This window comes from Kogia breviceps, chromosome 16, assembly GCF_026419965.1.
Source record: "Kogia breviceps isolate mKogBre1 chromosome 16, mKogBre1 haplotype 1, whole genome shotgun sequence".
Classification (NCBI taxonomy): domain Eukaryota; kingdom Metazoa; phylum Chordata; class Mammalia; order Artiodactyla; family Physeteridae; genus Kogia; species Kogia breviceps.
Window position 1 is genome coordinate 10,712,497 of NC_081325.1, and position 22,803 is coordinate 10,735,299.

General features: G+C 44.3%; 1 protein-coding gene across 10 annotated transcripts in view; it reads right to left on the minus strand.

Annotated features, from left to right (window-relative positions):
- STARD13 (StAR related lipid transfer domain containing 13) overlaps positions 1 to 22,803 on the minus strand; it is a 245,538-nt gene that overhangs the window by 27,892 nt on the left and 194,843 nt on the right. For all 10 annotated transcript variants that reach the window (XM_067016566.1, XM_059041576.2, XM_067016565.1 and 7 more), the window contains 4 exons: positions 15,138 to 16,537; positions 13,902 to 14,075; positions 12,589 to 12,748; positions 4,068 to 4,266 (listed from right to left, as the gene is read on the minus strand). In XM_067016566.1, coding sequence (XP_066872667.1) covers positions 4,068 to 4,266; positions 12,589 to 12,748; positions 13,902 to 14,075; positions 15,138 to 16,537 — 1,933 coding nt within the window. The remainder of the gene's footprint in view (positions 1 to 4,067; positions 4,267 to 12,588; positions 12,749 to 13,901; positions 14,076 to 15,137; positions 16,538 to 22,803) is intronic.

Below are 22,803 nucleotides of genomic sequence, written 5' to 3' on the forward strand. Positions count from 1 at the left end.
GAAAAATGGGTGCTCTGGGCTGCATTCTGCTGCCCCCTGGCTGTGTTTGTTAATGATCTTTGAGGCCTGACTCCCCACCCTTATTCCTCTCACTGAAAGACACCGTCGGGAGCTCACATGGGCTAACACGGTTGTCTTTCCTACAATGCCAGGTTCTAGAGCCGGTCTCTGCAGCAGGCGTCTGTGCTCCAGAGGGGGGTGGGAAGAAACTGTTGGAATTGCCAATGGTGTTTGTTTTCTCTCATGCTTTAAAAATACTGATGGGATGTGTCTTATGATATGCACAGTATATTATAGTACATCACGGTATCTTCATACTATTGAAAATATGCAAGCATACATGCGCAGATAGTTCCCACTGGTAGGGGAACCTGCTGCCCCGGGGGGGCGCTGTGGTGTGCTTTCTGCGCGGGTCCCGCCCCTCTCCATCATCGACCCTCCCAGGGCGGGGCTCACTGCGGGCCCGTCAACCGGCAGCTGCAAGCAAGTCTCTGGAAGAGCCTGACCGTGGGTTGGACATTCTGGAACCCACCCCAACCCCCACTACGTCCACTGTGAACCGGCACAAGACAGACCTGGGTTTGATAGAGGAGAGCCATTCTGTTCACATTATACAGAAACCTCTTTCCTTTTTCTTGCTTGTGCTGAAGCAGAAGCAGATACTCCTAATGACCTCAGGCTTGTCATTGAAGTGTTATAAATTCAGCTGGAGCCCTTGAACTGTCTTTAAATAAGCTGCTTTAGGTAAGATGTCCAGTGCATGCATTGTTTAGCTTTAGGTTGCCAACCTTCTTCTCTTCTGTGCCAAAATGTTTGAAGAGTCATCTGTCGTGGCTACATGTTGTCCCAGCTTCCTTCTACTCACTCGTTTCTTTATCCCTCAGAAAATACCTTCTGTCATTATTTTCTACTAAAGGTGCCTACAAAGGTCAACTATTAATCCCTAAATTCAGCATTCGTATCGGATGCTATCCTCTTTGACCTTTTTTGTGGCACAGACACTCCTGTGGTTCCTGCCTCTTTCCTGGCTCTCAGAAGACTGTTCTAGATCTGGATTTCTAGGTGCTGAAGACTTGCATCCACACAGATGGCTAGCAGCCCTTAAGACTCCACGTCCAGGCTCCTCCCTGCCCCCAGATCAGCTCCCCTCCCCCTTTCCTTTCTGAATGCTCTTTAAAACTACAGGGTCGTCTTTGATCCCTGCATCCTTCTCTCTCCTGTAGACCGTGGGCTTCACGTGTGCTCATTATCCATCCAACACTCTAATTAATCATTTGATGCAAGTCCAAGAAGTAACAGAGCTACAGTTGGACCTGCTCTGGAGAACGGAGGAGGAACTGTCCCTCTCCTCCACAGCCCTTTGGAAACTTTGACTCCAGAGTCTATCCCTAGACCATCTTTATTTCCAGTCTTGCCGCTGGGTTGCCCCACAGGCAACCCAGAGCCTCAGTGAATGTGCTGGCTCCTTAACCCTCCGTTCTCGTCCTGTCCAGTACCTCTCGTTCACCACTTCCAGATTCATGGGTCAAATAAAAAGTTCCAGTGGACATGCACCCTGTGGCACAAGCCTGGCTGCCTATGAAATACCTACTCTCCCCTTCTTTCTCTGTAAGAAAACCCACGTTCTGTTCAGGTCTGGGCTGTAATGCACTCAGGGAGGTTGGGCTCCTCCCTCAAAACCAGGGGATAACCAAGTTGGCCTAGACCCCAAGTGGGGTCTCATTCCTCTTCCCAGTGATTGATTCAGGGGAGAAAAGTGTAAAATTTCTGGGCTATGGGACCAAAATAAACGCTAGCTAGGCATTTCTGTAAATTTATCTCCCTGAGAAAGAGAGACATATGCCCAAGGAGAAGCCTTCTGCCTGCCTCTTGCCTTTGGATGTGACCTTGGGAAGACATGATAAAGATAAGTGGTGGCAGTCATATTGTGACCTTAAGGGCATGACAAGAGACGCTGACCTCAGCCACGGTGTCACTGAATTAACCAACTCTGGAATTATTTAACTCCAGATTTCTTGTCTTGTGCGATTATATAATGTCTTTATTATTTAAGCCACTGTTTGTTGGATTTTTGGTTCTGTGTTTACAGCTGAGAGCACTGTAACTGGTAGCTTCCTCAACACCACCCAAGGGGTCCCCGCAGTGATTAATGGATCAAATATGAACTCTTTGCTCTAATATTCAGTGCCCTTCCTGAGTACAGCCCCAGTCTAATTTTTGGAGTCATTTGATGCTGCACCGGACAGTTACCCTTCCTTGCAAGCCAGACAGAAGTCCTGTAATCTCCTGACACCTGTGCTATTTACTTCACTCAGCATGTGTTCTTCATGTGTCTCAACCTTCAGTTGTCACTTCTCCACCAAGTCCTTATTCTTCATCTCAGCCCCCTTGGGTGCTCTTTGTAACCTTATCATGGGATTTCTCCAGTCTTGCTGTTTGGCAGTTATTTATGTACATGTCTCATCTCCCTCAACTGTAAGATGCTTAAGAGCAGAGTTAAGTCTTACCCATCCATATGCTCTGCAGTGCTCAGCCTGGTGCCCTGAACATAAGCAGAACTCAGCTTGCCGAGAACTTAGTTTGCTCAGCTAAAATAAGCCCTGCTTTGATCTGTTTTATTTTGCTTGTGAGTCTCACAAAGGGCTAAAAGCGTTTATCTCTTGGAAATAATCTGACTTTAACGTTAGACTAGTGTCAACCATAACCTGAGAACTGATTAAATGTAAATACTCATATATGCTACTTCCAAACAGTAAGGGAGGTTTAACTGAAAAATGCAGCTCAACCTCTTACAGCAGAAACATCATGAATTCCCTGTATTTAGCCTCCAGCAACATGTATCACTAGTTTAACTTAACCTATTCACTCTGACAAAATAATATTTGTTTAGTGGGTCACCACTTTATCCTGTTTTTACAAGTGGTACTTGTTAGAATCCTTTCCGAATTTGCAATATTATAAACTCCTGAAACACATTTAGTACAGAATTCTCAACAGCAAGAATCTTCTTCGAGTTGGATCAATTCCATGTCAAGGTCCACTTCATGTATATGTTGCTAAAAACTCAAAAGTCCACAGGCCAAGTGTTTTTTTTCCTAAGGAATTGAGACTTGGACCACTAAATACTTACAGTTGACTGTTGAATAACACGGTTTGACCTGTACGGGTTCACTTAACAGGCAAATTTTTTTTTTTTTTTCAATAAATACACAGTCAGCTCTCCCTATACTTGGGTCCTGAATTTGCAGATTCAACGAACTATGAATCCTGTACTATGTTTATGATCGTGATTGTTTGAATCCTCGGATGCCCAACTGAGGATACAGAAAACCGACTATGGGACTTTAGCATCCTCGGTGGGTCCCGGAAGGAATCCCACGAGGATACTGAGGGACAACTATATAACCATAACAGTGCAGCTAGAAAAGAGCCACGTGTTCATTTCTAATACCATCCCCTACTTCGCAACTATCTTTAGCAGGATATGTTGTTAAATCAATACTTGCTATTTTCAATGATTAATTTTAGGGGTTTTGCTGAGAATTATCAACTTCACATCACTTAAAAAGTTCTAAGTGAAAATATAAATTAGTTGAATTAAGCTTAAGCCTTGATTTGGTTTGCTTACTTTTCACCAATTAAAATATATTGCATTAAAATACACTTCCTTTCATTTCTAGTCATTTTAACACATTTGGATTTCATATATCCCAAGGAAATGCTTTCTTTTTAAGAACACCTATATATAAAATAAATTCTATTGTGTTACCTTTTCATTTTAAATTTTTTAAAAGTACATTGAAAGTTAGTTTTTATATCCTACATAAAACCGTATTGAGCAGGAAGATTTTTGATGTCAAAAACGTATTTTCAAATGCATAAAATATAGCCTGGAGATTTCCATATTGAAGTGTGAACAAAGTTTACTTCTGGAGAGGATGGTAGAATTGTAACTTATATACTTCTTCATGCACTACTTGTACAATTAAAATTCAATCTATAGAATTTTTTTTTTTTTAGGTGGATGAATGCACTTGAGAACACTGATCTGCCTTGTTCCCACTTACACTGATAGATGTGGAGGAAGGTCTCGCTGAGCTTGTTGGTGAAAAGAGGCTCAGGAAGGTCCCGGAAGAACTGCTTCACCATATCCGCCACGTCGTAAGCGGATTGGTCCTCGTAGCTGACGTTCTCAGGAAAGCTCTCGTTCATCTGACGTAAGGCATGGATTCGAGACTTCACGCCTGATTTTCGAAAAAGACCCACCTGAAACAAGCCACAGTGACGTGTTAGTGAGGCCGCCTTTGCCCCAGACGTTTTCTTCCTATTTGCAAGCACACTGAGGGAGATGAGAAGGCAACAGGACCAAGACTCGATGACTTGGAATTGCATCCAAACTAGTATATTGTAAATTACTAACTTAGCTACTTTGGGCAGTAGCTGAACACTGACTTCCTCTCCCATGAAATGAAAATAAAAGTAACAGCCCACCTTACAGGGCTCCTGAGAAAATATACGTGACTGTGCTTTGTGACTTGTCAAGTCTTACAACATGGTAGACGTTATTTTTTTATTCATTTATTTAACAAGTAGTGATTAAATACCCCCTATATACCAGGCATACTTACATCTTCTAAGAGTCATTAGTGAGCAGGTCAGACAAAATTCCCTACCTTCTAGTATGTATACTTTAGTGGGGGTTTTGAGAAACTTCTGTCAATGGAAGGTTTGGTGGATCCCAGATAAGTAACCATATCCAAATGCCCCTTTGAGGGAGAGGTTTATAAGGAATATGCTCATGACACAAAATATGGTTAAGCACATATTTGGATTGATAGGTCTTACTTATATGCTTTTCCTTCTTCAGAATCCTTGTAACATATGCATCTCATACGATGCACTTACTACTCTACCTGGTTACTTATTATGTGTAGAAGCTATGGCTGTAGTGAGAGTGATTCCTAAGTGGCTTTTCTTCAGACTTCAAGACATTGTATTATGCCTTTTTCATCCTTAGGGCCTAGACTCCTCCTCTGCTCGACAAATGAACGGAGCAGTAAGGCACCGTGGGGATAATGCCCCTAACGGGAACGAGTGAGGGGGAGCAGGGCCCTATGAGGATGGAGGCTCCTGCGGTGGTTTCCAGGTTATGCTGGAGGCTCTCCCCAAGTGGACCTGCCGTCACCCCAGAAGAACTGAGCTGCTCTGGGAGCCCAGGCTTATAGTGAATTCGTGTGTCTACTATTTTTAAATGCCTATAGGGCACTGAGTTTCTCAAAACTGGTTCTTCAACCCTCAGCCTCCACTCTTTTCACTCTCCAAGGGCTCACTCGTCCCACTTCCCCATTCCCAGCGGTCAGACAGGTGGGCAGCGGCCTCGAGTCGGCACTGCTCTCCCTCCTTATCCCCGGAGAGACACGCCAGGTTGTCTCACGGGCCGCTCTGTGTGCCAGGCCAGCCTCCACCCAAGCTCAGGGGTCCGAAGAGAGCTCTCTTGGTTGCTGCTGTAAAGGGAGAGCAGCGCTAATTCTTTTAAACTGCATAACAGCAAGGGAAGAATTCCAAGCAATTAGAGAATACTCAGGTTTTTGTATACGTCAGCTGAATGGATCGCAGGGGCAATTATACACCACTACGTTTTGAGGCAATAAAGACAGAATTCTCAGTAATACTTCTTGGCGTTCCAAGGCTTACCACCCTAATTTCACAGAACAGCATATTAAGGCACAGTATCACTTAAAATATGAATTGCTTTCTTTTTTATTCTTAAAGTTTGGAATGTCTAGAAAATGCAAAACGTTGCCAAGAAGAATCTAAAGAGCATTTCTCTTCCTCTGGCAACTACTACAGATTTCATCAAAGGGCATGAGAAGAAAGCATGTCCTGTCAAAAGAAAAGTTCAAGATGTCAAATGAGTGATTATCGAAGTGAGATCCAGCCTTGATGTGTTTACATCTCAACTCTTCTGATTCTGGAAGGGGGCCCGGGCCGGGCCTCAAGGCTGTGCTGCACTGGGGGGGGGGGGGGGGGGGGTCTCAGAAGCCAAGTGCCCCGGAGGTGAATTCCTCAGTGTGACTCACACTTATCCTCCTGTGAGTTGGTATTATTCCATTCGAGAATTCCTGTGATTATTATGTTTTAATGGTAGAGAAATATCGATCGGATTCTATAAAAAGAATAAAGCAGACAAGGGTTTGTGAGGACATCGCAGAACGAGATTCCTCTTTTGTCCTCTGTGTCTTGCTGGCTTTGATTCTGGGTGCACAGCGATGTGCAGGTACACCCACATCCCGGGGATGTTCTCTTTGTATTGTTTTGTTTCCAAGTTTCTTTCTAGTTTCAGCAAATATTGTGATTTTAATTATTTTAGACATGTCTGGAGCTCTCCAGCTGTGGGCTCCGAGCTGCTTGTTCTGACTTAGATCTCACAGGATGTCCAGAGGGTTGTCAGGTATTTATTTGTTCTGCCTCAATTTCTGACAATAACCTTCCCATCCCACCCTTATCATCCAAGGGACGTGGGAAATATCTGTGGGTTCTGGGGATTTTTGTTGGAAGCACCAAAGGAAAGTTTTTTTCCTAAGCCTAATAAAGTAAAGGTGGTCTGAAATCAGATTCCAGATGTTGGGAGTGAACGATGGCAGAAGGGAAAGATGGTAAGGGCGCCTGTCTTCAAAGATGTCACTGAGCTAATGTAAGAACTAACCCTGGAACTGTCCTGCTTCCTGCCTTCTTGTCATGTGACCGTGGGAATTTTCTATAGTTTAAGCCATTTGGGGGCGGGGCTTCTGGTCCCTGGAGTGAAAAACTCCCTGGGCGTGGTAAATAGAAGCTTCCTCTAGTGATGTAGAGGTCCTGGAACCAGAGAGAAGAGCTTCTCCTACCCATCATCATAGAGCAACCAGGGGTGTTGGCCCATGGAGCTGGCAACCATCATTTTTTCTTCTGCAAAAAGCTTTCAGAGCAGTGATAAAATATGCATTTTTGGCTAACTTTTTTTTTCTTAGTAAAAAGTGGAGGACCAAAGAAACCACTTTTAAAAATGGGTTTCTTCTAAGGGCACCCTTGTCATCATAGCCGATGGGAGGCAACCCCAGACCCTTCAGCTTCATTACGAGGAGGACCCAAGATGTGTGAAATGTCTTTCATTTGCTTCCATTTCTGTCACTGGTGGGCGGGCGACCTGGGTAGTCACACGGGGACCCACTCTTGGTTTAACATGCTGCGGTCACCATTTTGAAATTCTTCATAATTTATATGCACTTTCATTTTGCACAAGGCTCCACAAATTACACAGCAGGGCCTGCTCTCATGTACCTCGAAAGCAGGGCTCTAAGACTCTCTCTTAAAAGGTAAGAATAGAGGTCAGCAATGCGAAATCCATTTTTTAAGCTTCTCTCTTGCACATAATCTCTCATTTTAAAGATAAAAGGATGAACAATGAGTGTTGCTCTGGTCTAGTTTTACTTTGCTCTCTCTTTAGTCTTCCACCCAAAAACACAGCTATGAAAAAGCAAGGACTCAAAGTATAATTTAAAAAGACAGGCGCTGGGGCTTCCCTGGTGGCGCAGCGGTTGAGAATCCGCCTGCCGATTCAGGGGACACGGGTTCGTGCCCCGGTCCGGGAAGATCCCACATGCCGCAGAGCGGCTGGGCCCGTGAGCCATGGCCGCTGAACCTGCGCGTCCGGAGCCTGTGCTCCGCAAAGGGAGAGGCCACAATAGTGAGAGGCCCGCGTACCGCAAAAAAAATAAATAAATAAGATAGGCGCTGGAACATCACTCATCTTACCCGAGGTAGGCAGCAAGGAGGGTGGTGAACAGGCGGCAGGCTGAGGACACTTGTACTGAGTTTGAAGTGTCTTTCCAGCATAATTGGGCTTTTAAAACTTACTGCTCCATTAGAAGGAGAGCTTGGGCATGAGTGCTGCATTAGAACTCAAATTTCATCTAAATAATATTAAATCTCCTACTTGGCATCCTGTTTATGCTAATCCTTTCAGCACTTAATGATATTTATCAGGACTTGCATTTCCTCTTCTTTAGGGATGTGCTCCACTAATGAAGAAAAGTTGGTTTTATTGAGAGAGAGAGAGGTTCCTAAGAACAGTATGTGGTCGGTTCTTATTTGGAGCACTGCAGGTTTAGCCACTCTCTGCCGTGACTTCATATTCACCAGGGGCTGGGTATAACCTATCCTTCTGTGCAGTTGATGTGGGGCAGAAATAAAGCTCAGCCAACAAAGCCCGCTCGTCTCACAAACTGCTGTGTCTGAATACAAATGGTTCAGAACTGAAGGTTAAACTCCCTATTTCATCTCCAGCCAGCTGCCAGGGCAAAAATGGATACACTGTGTTTCCTCATATGGCAGCTGTTCTGCACTTGGGGGTGCAGGAGGTGGAACGGTGGTCTTGTTTCAGGACTCTGTAGGGCTGTCTTCAGCTGTTTGCGATGAATGTTTGCGAAGAATGTTTGCGAAAAATGCGTAGCATGAGGGAGAGAAGCTGAGCTTATTGCAGGAAGCCTCCCTCCCTGGGATGAGGGGCTGAGCCTTGGGACAGGCTTGCACGGTGGTTCGAGGGGACCACGTAGAGGCAGGCAGCAGAGAAGCCAGTCAGGGGCGGTTTAGAGGAAGGGTATTCTGAGACCTTCTGGTCTTGCACGGCCGGGGGGCTGAGATCTCAAGAGCCTGTGTAGACCTGAGTCTTCCCTTCAGAGGAGGTGCCGTTGGCGAGGGAAGGACCCTCATCTGGTGTGTGTCCACTCCTTCCTTGTGACTCTTGTCCCTCCCCTTTCTTTTCTGATTCACTGGCTTTTATTTGCTCGAGTTTTGCTCTTAAATCTCTAGAACAGTCTTCCTCCTGAGCCTGGTTTTCTTTGATTCTCATTATGTTTCTCTAGTTTCCCCTTGTCCCTTCCTACGACCGCCTTCCTTCTTCGCAGGGACCAGAGGGGGGCTCTGTGTGCTGCCCACACTCTGTGCTGATGAAGGGGAGGGGCATACACGGTGGGGGCCCTGCTGGCGTTGGGTACCCCATAAGGGGAGGAACTGGATTCCACGAAAGTCCCTTTGACATCTTGAGGATTTTTTTCTTTTGACGGATACAAGAGAAGGATTGCCTTGTTCATTGCGGTTACATTTAGAATCAGTATTTATGTCTATGAAATGAGTCTTTTTTCTTATAAAGCTTTGCCAGCGTACTGTTTTTCAGTGTGGCGTTCTCCCAGATTAAAAAAAAAAAAAAAGTTATAGGCCTGAAATGGAGACTGGGAATAAGCCAGTGACTAGAGATTGAGGGCGTTTTGGTGCCACTGTCCTTCTCTGTGTTCATATGACTCTGTCTTCAAACGGGAGGCTGGGACCAGTAACAGTAGTGATACTGGTGATACTCATTATTCCGAATCTACAGGGGGCAGGATCGGTTTCCATTCTACATAAAGACTATGCGGTGAGTAGAGTGGTGGTATTACAATGCATTTATACCCAATCTTGTTCGAGAAAGAATTCAAGGTGACTTACAATGATCTATAAAGTACAGTAAGGTGCAGTTAAAGATAATAGATGAGAGGACTAGAGCAAAAGGAAAATAAAGATAGAAAAGGTTAGCAGGAAGTAGGAATGAGGTTCACAAAACAAAATTTATGCCCCAAAATTATATATATTTACGATAGGCCGAACATGCATTTGGCTTCAATAATTCTAGCAGCCAGTGTAGAGAGGAACACATATCCAGCTGAATGAATCTGGTGTACCTAATACAAATACAGACCAGTTATCTAAAAACAACAATTTTTTCAGGTGCTGGGGCCAGAGAAAAAAATTCTTCCATTCTTACAGAAAAGACACCACATGATAATAATGATCAACATCATCAACACGATCCTGAGAGTGAATTCGTCAATGAGTTGTTTAGGGCCACTTCTCAAAGTGTCCCTCAATGCTAGAGATGGCGTCACCCCAAAGTCCACTGGGACAAGCAATTCTAACAGGTGGTAGCAAAGTGCACTTGTTAAAAACTTGGACTCTGTAGATAGACTTTCAAGCAAGTGTTGGCTCCACCATTGCCACCTAGGGGCTAACCCTGCCCAGGGTGGATATGGAATTAAATGAGGCAATGCTTGCAGGATACTTAATATGATCCCTGAAACATGCTGGGCACGCAAGAAAGGTTACTACTATTGAATGAATGGCACAGATGGCCTGCATTTACTTGAAGCATTCCTGAACAAACACTGTTTTCTCTGAATAGAGCTTTTGCTGATAAGCATCAGCTAGCTGGCTATCCATTAGAATGTTTGGAACAAAATATTTTCTATGCTTGGTAAAAGGCAGAGCCAAACACTCTAAGACAATCAGCCAAGAGGGGAGATGAGTCTTACATACCCTTATGAAAATTGAGAAGCTTGGAAAAACACGTGTCCAAATAACAGGCTACTCTCCACAAAATATAATCTTGGGCCTGTACTAATAAACCAGTAAAAGTACAATTGAAGCCCCAAAGTCCTATGCCAAAGGGCATGGTTGCAGTACTCTCAGGGCTGCAAAAGAGATTAATTAGAGTGGGTATTTCCAAATATTCACTCGAGCCCACCTCCCCGAAAAGTTTTCTCGGTAAAATACCCACAGACTCTCTACCTTTGATTAAGGTGTGCTTTTGATAAAAACTCTAAAATTAAAAAAAAACAAATCTAATGCTTAACAAACCAGATTCAATGGATTGCTCTATTGGGATGTTATTCACAAGTCAATTAATATTGGGGCATCTGCCAAAGATGAGCACCATTAGTTTTAGACAAGTGGTCTATTGCCCCTCTTTCTGAGAAACAATAGGCAAGCCATCCAGGCCATTTCTCAAACAAAGCAGCCAACACCACCACAACAGTAACAGCAACCACTGCTACCCTCACCATAACATCTAAATATGAAAAAATGTAGATATGTGTATTATCTAAATTAGGAGTGGGAAGGGAAAATGGAATAATGCATTTAGTTCAATCAACAATGGCATCGAATGAAGAAGTTACTCTTATTCTTACTGAGAACTGGGATCGGATTCATCAAGAGACCATCCTGATTCTTAGCGTGCTTTCAGCATTGGGGAAGAGACAAGCATCAGTTCGTGAATTTGTGTAGCGCAGCTCATTCCTTTCCACTGAGCCCAAGGCCAAGGGAGAATCAAGGAGAAGTACAAATAATCTTAGGTTGGCACAGATTATTCACAGGGCATTACAGAGTATGATGAACAAAAGCCATGATAGAATAGTTGCCTGAAAATACCCCCACTACTCAAGGCTGTAATTTACCAAGCAGAATTTTATTTTGGACCCAATGTCTAACAGAAAAACTAATGAGTGTTAATTCCGAGGAGCAAAGGCTTGGCCTGGTTAATTATAGGATGGGTTGCATTCTGGGCCAATCAGAGTCCACCATTGTGATAGCCCCCCCACAGTCCTGCAGACAAAAATGATCTCCAAGACTTTTGTTTAGCTTGAGTTTTTTAATCAACTCCACAAGATGAGGGAATATTTAATTTAGCTGATATTATTTTCATATTTTTAAAAGATTTTTTGATGTGGACCATGTTTAAAGTCTATATTGAATTTGTTACAATATTGCTTCTGTTTTTTTTTTTTTTTTTTTGCGGTACGCGGGCCTCTCACTGTTGTGGCCTCTCCCGTTGTGGAGCACAGGCTCCGGACGCGCAGGCGCAGCGGCCATGACTCACGGGCCCAGCCGCTCAGCGGCATGCGGGATCCTCCAGGACCAGAGCACGAACCCGTGTCCCCTGCATCGGCAGGCGGACTCTCAACCACTGCGCCACCAGGGAAGCCCTTGCTTCTGTTTTATGTTTTGGTTTTTTGGCCCTGAGGCATGTGGGATCTTAGCTTCCCGACCAGGGATCGAACCCGCACTCCCGCATTGGAAGGTGAAGTCTTAACCACTGTACCACCAGGGAAGCCCTTGCTTCTGTTTTATGTTTTGGTTTTTTGGCCCTGAGGCATGTGGGATCTTAGCTTCCCGACCAGGGATCGAACCCGCACTCCCTGCATTGGAAGGTGAAGTCTTAACCACTGTACCACCAGGGAAGTCCCTATTTTCATATTTTACTTGCACATTTTAAAAAGATATAAATAAATTTTTTAAAAGATATAAATAAATTTGTCATGGTGCTGCTTCAAAAAAAATTTAATAAAGGGAGATATAAAGACCTAATTCTGTTTTTTTAAAAAAAAAGACAAAGAGGGATAATAGAATGCTGTGAAATTTATGGTGGCACTGAGACCATAATTAAAAGGAAATGCAGTAGACAGCTTTACTCTCAGTTTCAGGGGAACACAAATTAGCCATCACGGGTACAAATGATTAACATTAGCTTTCTGCAGTCACTCCAGGGTGTCCTTCAAGTTGCCAGTGAGGAAACATCCTCACACAGCTTGACAAGGATGTCACCTGGTCAGACTAAATATGACCTATAAAGATCACAATGCCTTTTATTTTGGAGAGGCTTGTCTTGTCTGATCCTGGACAGGTCTAGCTCTTCCTGGCACTCCATACATCCCAGGCTGTGCTTGGGATTTACGACCCTACCTGATCGAGGCAGTTGCTGCGTAGATACCTCAGGGCTTGCTGGATACTCTGTGGCAGGGGCTGCCCCGTTCTCTGGACGTGAACGATGAGAGGAATGCCAAAGACTGTCTTGTCTCTGTAATCAGGAACTTTCATCCTCTTCATGAACTTTGGAACTGCCCTAGAATGAACAGAAAGCAGGTCATGCGCGCCTCATGGAGCACGCTGTGGGGACAGGCTGCGAGCGCAAGAGGGGAGCCAAGCTTTTGTTGGAATATTGGACAGGCACGGGGGGGTTCAACATTCCTCTGTCAGTGATTTACATTACATGGAAGGACTGTGTGTGCCCCGTGCCTCTGTTAGACCTCTAACTATTACACAGCATGACTCATGTTAGCAGAATGGATTTATGGCCCTGCTTTCAAATCAAGTGCTCGACTTTCCAGTTTAATTGTGACAGACACACTTCTCAAGTGATAAACACTTAAACGTCCCCAACAAGACATAACAAGACAAATTAAAAAATACATCAAGAAGAAGAAATATGGTTCGGGTTGGGGGAGAAAGAAGGGGAGAGAAGATAAATCACGTTCCTAGACTATATCCTTACTTTTCTAGAACCAGTTGTTCTGGAAAATTTCCTTTTAAAGGAAATTTTAATACACAAGCATATATTGATTGGACCACGCAATTTATAACTTTCTAAAATATTTTTATAAAAGCATTGCCGATTCTTCTATATGACAATTAACAACACATTTTATTTTTTTCCAAATCCACCAAATCATCTAAAATAGGTCCACATTCAAGTTCCAACATACGCTTTTGTCAATCCCTTATTCCAAAGGTTTACTGCGTATTCTTGTTTTCATTTGCCAATGAAATAAAAGCAGAACTGTATTTGAAGAGTTCAATGCTCTTTGAATGAAGCAGTGCTGTAAGTGTTGAGCTCTGCATTGGGCCAGAAGGTACAAGAAACAGATGTTTCTTTGCAAACTGCCAAAATTACTTGATGGCAAGTTTATTTTTAATGTCTCTGTTCACAACTAATTACTCTTTACTTGTCCTTTTTCCTTCTTGGAGCCTGACTGCCTTCCCTGGAAACTGACAGAGAGCTACAAATAAAGCAATGCTTCCTGCAGGCTACATCACATCCAAGCTTTGGCAGCCCAGAGACGGACAGTAAGGCAGAACTCTGGGCCTTATTTTCGGGAGATTGGCAGTGAAGGCAATGAACAGAGTCTTCAGAAATCAGAAAGTAAATACTGAAGTGTTCGCGGTTGCATACTGAGCCCAGAACAAACAGTCCCCTCCCAGGTGAATGTGCTACGCACCACGTCCAGCCGTGTCTGTTGGACGTGGAGTGCTTCTCCATGATGGCCGTGAGGCGGAGCAGCGAGAAGCGCTGCAGCAGGTTCAGCTGGCCGGCTGTCTGACCGCTGATGTGGGGCGACGCCGTGGACGGCTGCGGCTGGTGTGAGAGCTGGAAGCTGTTCCACCGGAGTCGCCTTTACCGGAAAGACCGTCAGAGAAGCCAGTCACAAAGGGGACGTGGTATTGGAAAATACAGGATGTTATTAATTGTTAAGTAGCTAATCAAAATAGTTTCCGAGCCAAGAAAACCACAAAGCAAACGGAACAGAAGACAGAAAATGTACAGAATAAACAGAAGAAACTATTTTTCCCAAGTCTGATAAATCTGGAAAAAGTCATTATCTGTTTCATTAGGAGGTTTAAATAAGTGATATAATAAATTTTATGTGTTTGTTTATTCCTAAACTCATTCCCAAAGTGTTGAAAGCAGCTGAGACTGTGTGTGTGCGTCAGAGAGAGAGAGACATTCAGACAGACTGACAGACAGTGACAGAGAGCCAGAGATCGCAAACGTTTGGGAGCTGTAGGGCACTGTCACACTGCTGTCTTGTCTCCGCACTCTAACTGGTGAGCAGCACTGATGAAGCACCCCGGAAGTGATGACACATCAGCCAATGAGCCCCGAGAGCCATCACTGCCTCAGCGAGAACCCCAGCAGCACATACAGTAGGCTGTTCCTACTGCTTAGGCCCTTCCAGGGCCATTGTCTAAGGAGCTTCTGAAATGGTCGTTGTACAACAGCTTTTATGTACTTAGTAATCGGCATTTTCAAGCCAAAATAAACTTGTGAAGTGTGTATACACCTTAGATCTCAGAAATTTCTCATGGAGTTTTTTAAAAGTTTAAAGTTTGGGGTAGAGATGCTTTGCAAGGTCATGGGAAGGGCCTGTGCATAGGCAATGGACCTTCTCATCAATGCTTTGCACATAAGAAGCTCAAAAAAAATTTTTTTTGGCATAAAACCAAGATTGAATTAAAGGGTAAACACTAGGAGAAATGACTGTGACTTAACATGGATTCAATCACCACAATATCTGCACAAAAGACATACTACTGTTCAAATAATTCCCAACTGCATACATCACTTAGGGCAGTGTTAAGTATTTAGAAGGTACTCTATACATGTTTGTTAAATACACAGACCATAATTATTAAGAAATGGATTAAACATCGTTTCACGAAGTCATGCCACCAACCTGTTTGGCCTGGTCAGAGAGGCCCCTACTCCAGAGTCCCTCCTGTCTCTGACCCCGGCAGCCTCTGATTCATTAAGAGACGCTCCATCTCTTTCCACATCACTGGGTGTTGTCCGACCTTCGGAGACAGAATTGCCTTCGAAATCTAAGGTGATCTGACTAGGAGGGGGGAAGGGGCAGAAGCCAGCTTCTGCGGACAGTGCATTACGTGTCTGCAGTTCAGGTAACAGGTTTTTGGACCAGTCGTCCACTACCTCTTGGAGCCCGTTGACATGATGCAGAATGTCGTCCAAGTGAGGGAAGAGATCGTCCTTCTCCAAGTCCAGGAGATCCCCGGTGCTGGCGTACAGGTGGGAGCCGGGGACGTTATCATAGACGCTGACTCGGCTCGCTCTGCGGCAGGACGCCATGAGCCCGGGCTCCCTGGCCCCAGGGCCCGGCTGTCCGCCCAGGGAGATGCTGCCAGTCCTCCAGTTAACCCCGCTGCTGTGGTCTGTGGGTGAGAGGCTTTCGATGGAGAGCGCCTTGGGGAACGTTCCTGGCTTGTGGTCCTTGGGAATGTGCACCACCAAGTTCTCCTGGGAATGAAACTCGCGCGCGTGGTTCTGGTGCCCTGCGTCCCGCAGTGCCGTCCCCGCCAGCACATCCAGGTCTTCTAAGTACATGCCCCCGCGCTTGTGGGCCCCCTGGCACCTTCGCTCCTTCAGGCCGGGCGTGCTCACCCCGCTGCTGCTGTTCTCCGACGGGCTGCTCTCACCGCTCCATTTGCCGGGGCCCGGAAGCCCTGTTTTGCAGGCAGCGGCAGGTGAGTTCTGGAGATCTCCATTTGGAACCTGGAAGCACTGCATGGCCTTGAAGGAGTCGGGCTCCTGCTGCAGCACCGGGCCGCTGATCACCAAGCCCCCGGTCCGCCCCGGCCCCTTCTGCCTTCCCTGCGCTCCTTTCCCTCGCAGCGTTTCCATGCGTTTCAGAAATGATTTGGCTCTGGCCCGGGTGGCCTTCTCATTCTTTGGGTGCAAAGGGTGCTGGAGACCGTCTTTGGGGGACGGCGGGAGACTGCTGCCGCCCAGCGTGGCGTCCAGCATGGCTGGGCCGTGGGCGCAGTACTGCCCGGGGCCGTCCGAGGCCTCCCGGCCGGCGCCGTAGCTGCCCGGCTGGCTGCGGCCGTCGCTCCCGCCGCTGCTTTCGCTGTGAATGGAGCAGACCTCGGGCTCGCTCAGGTCGGTGAGGACGCTCTCACTGCTGGTCGTGTTTCTCATCCTAATGTCTCCTGACGAGCCGTTTCTGTCTCCGCCGGGAAACAGTGCGTGGAGGTCGTCCACGCGAGACCACCGGCGGCTGGTCCTTTGGAAAGTCCATTTGTTGCTGATGCAGAGATCTTCCTCATCCGAGTCGTCACCCTGGGAAATATCAAGGATGACGCTCATTTACAGGTGGCTGGGATGGAGAGGGGAGCGAGGTGAGCACAGGCACGGTTCCCCCACCTCCTTTTCCTCCTTCCTGCCCTGTCGCACGTGCTCTCTGGGTTTCCTGGGCACCTTTGCTGGGTCCCTCCACCGTCTTTATGGTCTCTACACCCTCTTCCCTCTTCCTTCCTAGTAGCTGGAAGATTCCTTCCCAACCTGCGAAGCTCTCTTCCTTTCAGTTTTCCTTCCTACCTCTCCGAGAAGCTTCCTTGACTGATTAAGAGAATGTAATTACCATCAACTAGACAGCCTAAATATAAAACACCTGCAGTTCCCCTTTTCACAAAGAAACTTAATCCTCCCATAAAATGCATTTACTTCTTCCCTGAAACCTCATCATGGGGCCCTAGGAGCATATTTCCAGCTTCCCTTTTCTGAACCTTGGAGCCAACACTCCTTAGTCTCCCAGACTTGATTCTTAGCGTATGTTCCCTGTGTAAGTTAACAGCAAAATTATCTCCGAATTCCTGGGAGTAGAAACTTGGGAGCTATTCTAGAGACCCCTGGTGGAGGAGAGCCCAACCCAGCCTGCACGGCCGGGCCGGCCTTCTTGGTTTTAATTAACCCTGAACTGGAGTGCCTTCGTAGGACACGGACCGAGGCCCCACTGCTTTGACCTGTCGTACCTGCTGCACCTCACACATTTCTCTTACTTGTCTGGGTTCTGCCTGAATTCATGGCCCCTGAGAGAGGAGAGTCTGGGTTCCCTGAGGCCAGAGGTGGCTTTGTTTATCTTTGCAAATCCCTGTGGCCAAGCCCAGCACAAACTTGCCATCTAAATAATTTCCTTCTGAGATGAACGGAATCACCCACTCCTTCTTCCTCCTCACCGTGCGTATGACCAAGACCCAACTCTGAAATGATTCTCAGAGCTGCTCCTCCATTCACATCTTCACTCTCATTCCCTAGTGCAGGTCCTTGGCACCTCTGGCTGGGTTATCACAGTAAAAACCAGGCCAGCGTCTTCTCCATCTAAACAGCTTTCCACAGTGTAATTCAATTATGATCACAGGCTTTCCCAGTTTAGAAGCTTTCAGTTTCCCTCAGGCCTCCTAAGTCTTAGTATGGCATTCGAAGCTCTTTCAACCTGACTGCAGTGTGCTTTTCTTATCTCAGCTGTTCCTCCCAATCTTCCTGCATTCTGTTCTCTGACCTGCAACTATGCCCCAACACCCAGCTGTTACAAGATTAAGAGCCTAAGGGGTATATATGGTCCTCACGTCCTTCCCTGGTCCCTGACCATTCTTGGGTACTCAGCTCATGTGTCTGTACTCCTGTAGCATTCGGTTTAGATCTTTGTTGTAGTGTTTATTATAATACTAACTTAAACTCATGTCACTCACAAGCACCCACTCTCAACAGTTACAGGTAAGCCCGTCAAGCATATAGTAACTGCTCTCTCTCTCTCTCTCTCTCTCCCTGTGTATATATATATATATAGTTAATAGGGTTAAGTTTATTTCACTTTACTTTGACATCTGGTTCTAAGACCTGGTTCCCAGTGCTAGTAGTTAATACCAGTTAAACTTAGGTGACTGTACACAAGTTGCTTACTCTCTCCAAAGTAAGTTTTTATCATTTATAAAATGGGACTAAAAATAGGCCCTGTGTCATAGGTTCGCTGTGGGGATTAAATGAAGTACTGCATTTAGTAGTCCTTCCCTGAGGACTATTTGTTCATTTGTTATTTTTCAGTGTCTGTTCAGTTGCTTCTGTGCTACCTGTCCATGTAAGACAGATGGCTTATCTATCTTTCTACATATCTGGCATCCACCTTATCTCCTCTGGACTTTGCAATGTATTGTTTTCAAGGAAAAATAAACAGATGCTTAGTCAACAAATGTGGGATCTTCCCATTCTTATTTATTTCCTGAAAATCTAGGTTTACATGAGTTGGACTAAATGACACATTTGAACTTTCAAGTATAAGGTGAAAGAAGGTAGAAAACCATGGTACGCACAAAGAATTCCATAGCTGTGGGGACACAGTAGGAAATTAGCTCTGAGTTTTTAAAAAGTTGTACAAAACTTTGGTGAAAGAGTTTAAAAATTGTACAAATGGAAAAAAAGGCAAGACTATAGGATGATGAGTCAAAAATATACTTTCTTTGTAGCATTTTCTACTTCCTCTTTCCCTGTAATGGATACAATAAACCCTGAAATCTGAGAGTCATTTAAATATCAGGTACTGTGATAGGTTGAAGGTTGAGTTTATTGGATTTCATGTCACATTTCAGGAAGCTAGTGAGGAGAAGTTGATATTAAGTAAGCATTCTGAAAAAGCCTTTTAGCAAATAGTTTCTGAGAAGGCAAAAGAAGGATATGCTTTTAAAGAAAATACAGATATTTAAAAATAGAAACTACAATATTTAGTGTTAGCCCCAAGGAGCTCTCTAAAGCGAGCCCAAACTTGGTTACTGATGCTAGCAAACCACATACTAGTTGGATAAGGACTTCTTTATGTTGGTTTAGAAAAGATGCCAAGCTGGGCACTGTGGGCTGGGGATGGAAAGCCTGCCCCCGTCTGCTAGGCTCTAAAGAGCTTATTATACTACCAGTGGGCAAAAAAGGGATATTTAAAACCCAACCAAGGCATATGAGAAAGTGGTAAACTCCTGGGAAAAAAGGCAAACAGTTCAGGGAAATGTTGCAGTATTTAGATGGTTTGCACCAAAACAAACAAACAAAAACCAAAGCAATAAAAATCAAAAATAAAACAGAGAAAAAAGAAAAAAATACCCATCTCCTTTAGTATCCTGTGCATGCAATTATCATAGTATGTCCAAAGGGTACTGACACAATTCTGTTTTTCCCACTAGTGCAGGATCTTTGAAACTAGTGATAGTGACAAAGAATAAGAAATATATTTTTCAGGGCTTCTCTGGTGGCGCAGTGGTTGGGAGTCCACCTGCTGATGCAGGGGACACAGGTTCGTGCCCCGGTCCGGGAAGATCCCACGTGCCGCGGAGCGGCTGGGCCCATGGGCCATGGCCGCTGGGCCTGCGCGTCCGGAGCCTGTGCTCCTCAACGGGAGAGGCCACAACAGTGAGAGGCCCGTGTACCACAAACAAACAAACAAACAAACCATTTTTCAGTTATAAGATAAATAGGTACCAGAGATGCAATGTACAACGTGATAAATATAATGAACACAGATGTGCATTATATGTGAAAGTTGTTAAGAGAGTAAATCCTAACAGTTCTCATCACAAGGAAAAAAGTTTTCTTTTTCTATTTCTTTAACATTGTATCTATATGGAATGATGGATAATTCACTAAACTTATTGCGGGAATCATGATGCATGTAAGTCAAATCATGCTGTACAGTTTAAACATATATAGTGCTATACATCAATGATATCTCAATAAAACTGGAAGATGCATAAAAGGAAGTAATCCATATACAGTACCTAGAACAGTATATGGAACATACTAAGTGTTCAATAAATGTTATCTGCTAATTTTAAAAAGTACATTTTCCATCACAACTCAAGGCCTACATACAAATTACGATAAAGTGAAAGAAGAAAGAAAGAAAGAAAGAAAGAGAAAGAAAGAAAGAAAGAAAGAAAAAGAAATTCATGCTATAATTATCTTTGTCCTCTGATACTTCATATTCTAGTTTAGTCTATTTCTTTTTTTAAAAAAAAATGTTGTTTGCAACCAACCAAATTCATTTGATAACCCACCAACGGGCCATGATTCACAGTATGAAAAACACTAGAGTTTTAGTTTTGGGGGTTTTTTTGTTTTGTTTTGTTTTTTGCGGTACGTGGGCCTCTCACTGCTGTGGCCTCTCCCATTGCGGAGCACAGGCTCCGGACGCACAGGCTCAGCGGCCACGGCTCATGGGCCCAGCCACTCTGCGGCATGTGGGATCTTCCCGGACCGGGGCACGAACCCATGTCCCCTGCATCGGCAGGCGGACTCTCAACCATTGTGCCACCAGGGAAGCCCGAGTTTTAGTTTTTTTTATACACTCACGGCGCAGCAGACAGTCAGGCACATAGCAGACTCCCCAATAACTGTGAAAGTGTACTGATTGTTTAAGAGATGATCAGATTTCATCTGTTTGATTTTTTTTTAAGGCTAAAAACAAATAGTTTGTGATTATTTAGAAATGCAAAATGGAAACCTCTCGGAGTCAGATGTGTTTATGAGAAAAACACACCAACTAATTTTATTCTCTTATCTTAATGATTTAGTAAACCATGGAAATACTATAGGCGTGGAGTGTCTGGATTTCTGCCAGGAACTGACAAAAGGCTCTCATGATATTGTTGTGGCCAAGACGGCAAACTGCTGGAGGCTACAGAGCATTTTGTTAGTAGCTGGTTGAGTTACTCCATCAAAGAGTGTGACCAAACGACTAAAAGTAACTGAAGGAGAGATCTCTGGGGGATGCCTTAAGGTTATGACCATTTTAAGAATAGCTTGAATGAGTCAGAAGAATTCATGATTTTTAGATGTGAAGATGGCACAGATTATTCACTAAGTGATCTTGAGCAAGCCACCCACTTTGAGACTCAATTTTCTCAGCTGTAAAATGGAAATGATAACAATACACATTTAGCATGGTTTATCAACAGGATCAAATGAGATTACATATGAAAATGCCAGATAAATCTTAAAGTGCAAGATAAAACTAATTATTGCTGTTAGAGCACAGTGATATTGAGATGCATGAATATCTTAACAGAATTGAAGGATGGCCTGTTAATAAGGTGAAATTTCATGAAGTAAAATATAAAGACCCTAAATTCACAAATCTATTATAGGATGTGCAAGATGGATCTGACTTCGTTCCTATTAATAGCCTTGAGAGTTGTAGCAGATTTAAGCTTAATATGAGTTAACCACGTAATGTGGCTACCAAACTCTGATCACCCACCTTAGGATACCTGACCAGAAGCATGAATCTCAGTGCTTGGAAGGTTGCAGACCCACTGTATTCTGCCTGGTCACGTACATCAGGAACAATGAGCCACATTTTCAGGGGCTCGTGGAAAGGGATTTATTTCTAGAGAAGAGTAATCAGGATGGCCAATGACCTAGACACCACAACCTTCTATGAAGGATGATTGAAAGAACTAATGGTTTGGTTTAGAAAGAAGGAACTCAAGAGCAGCGCTACTCGAAGTGTGGTTAAGGGGCTGACAGTCCTCAAACTTACCAGTCTTCAGTGAGATAAGTTCAGACATTGAGAGTAAGCATTAAAACCATCTGTCACCATTTGGCAAGGCTGTGCTATACGAGTTTATGATCAGTGGACTTGTCTTATTGAACAGGGTTGAGACCAGCTTGGGTGTTGGGCGCAGTAGGTTATAACGTGTGACGTTTCAAGATTAGTTTATCTACCATAACCCAAAGTCTATAATGTACAGGATCCATTGTTTTACAGAAAGATAATTGCAGAAGTTGGCTAGTAATGAAAGATTGAAGATGAACTTTGAAAATACAGCATCACTTACTTCATTTTGAATGAAAGGTAAAAAAGAATAGCCAAAACTTTAAAGAATTACTTTAAGACTTCTTCTTTGATTCCACTCAACATATTCTCTGAGATGGGTTTCTTTATGATGACTAGTATTAAAACAAAGAAACAGGGACTTCCCTGGTGGTGCAGTGGTTAAGAATCCACCTGCCAATGCAGGGGACACGGGTTCAAGCCCTGGTCCAGGAAGATCCCACATGCCACAGAGCAACTAAGCCTGCGTGCCACAACTACTGAGCCTGCGAGCCACAACTACTGAGCCTGCATGCCTGGAGCTCGTGTGCCACAACAAGAGAAGCTACTGCAATGAGAAGCCAGCACACTGCAACGAAGAGTAGGCCCCGCTCTCTGCAACTGAGAAAGCCGGAGTGCAGCAATGAAGACCCACACAGCCAAAAAACAAAACAAAACAAAACAAAAAACAAAGAAACATTTTAGATATGCATTTTTCCCTGTGAATGGTGTTGCTGTCAATCCAACCTAAATTAGATAACAAGCAAAAAACTCACTGTCAGGAATACTCATAGTCATAGTGTTTGACTGAAATGTGCGTACAGACATTTAACATGGGGAATTTTGTTTAGTTCTGACAGCTGAACAACAAAAAAAGTTATAAGTGCAATCATGATTCTTCATATTAATAGCCTAAGTATACTTTTAATAAAAATATGAACAATTTCTGTAATTCTTTTCTATTTCCTGTTAT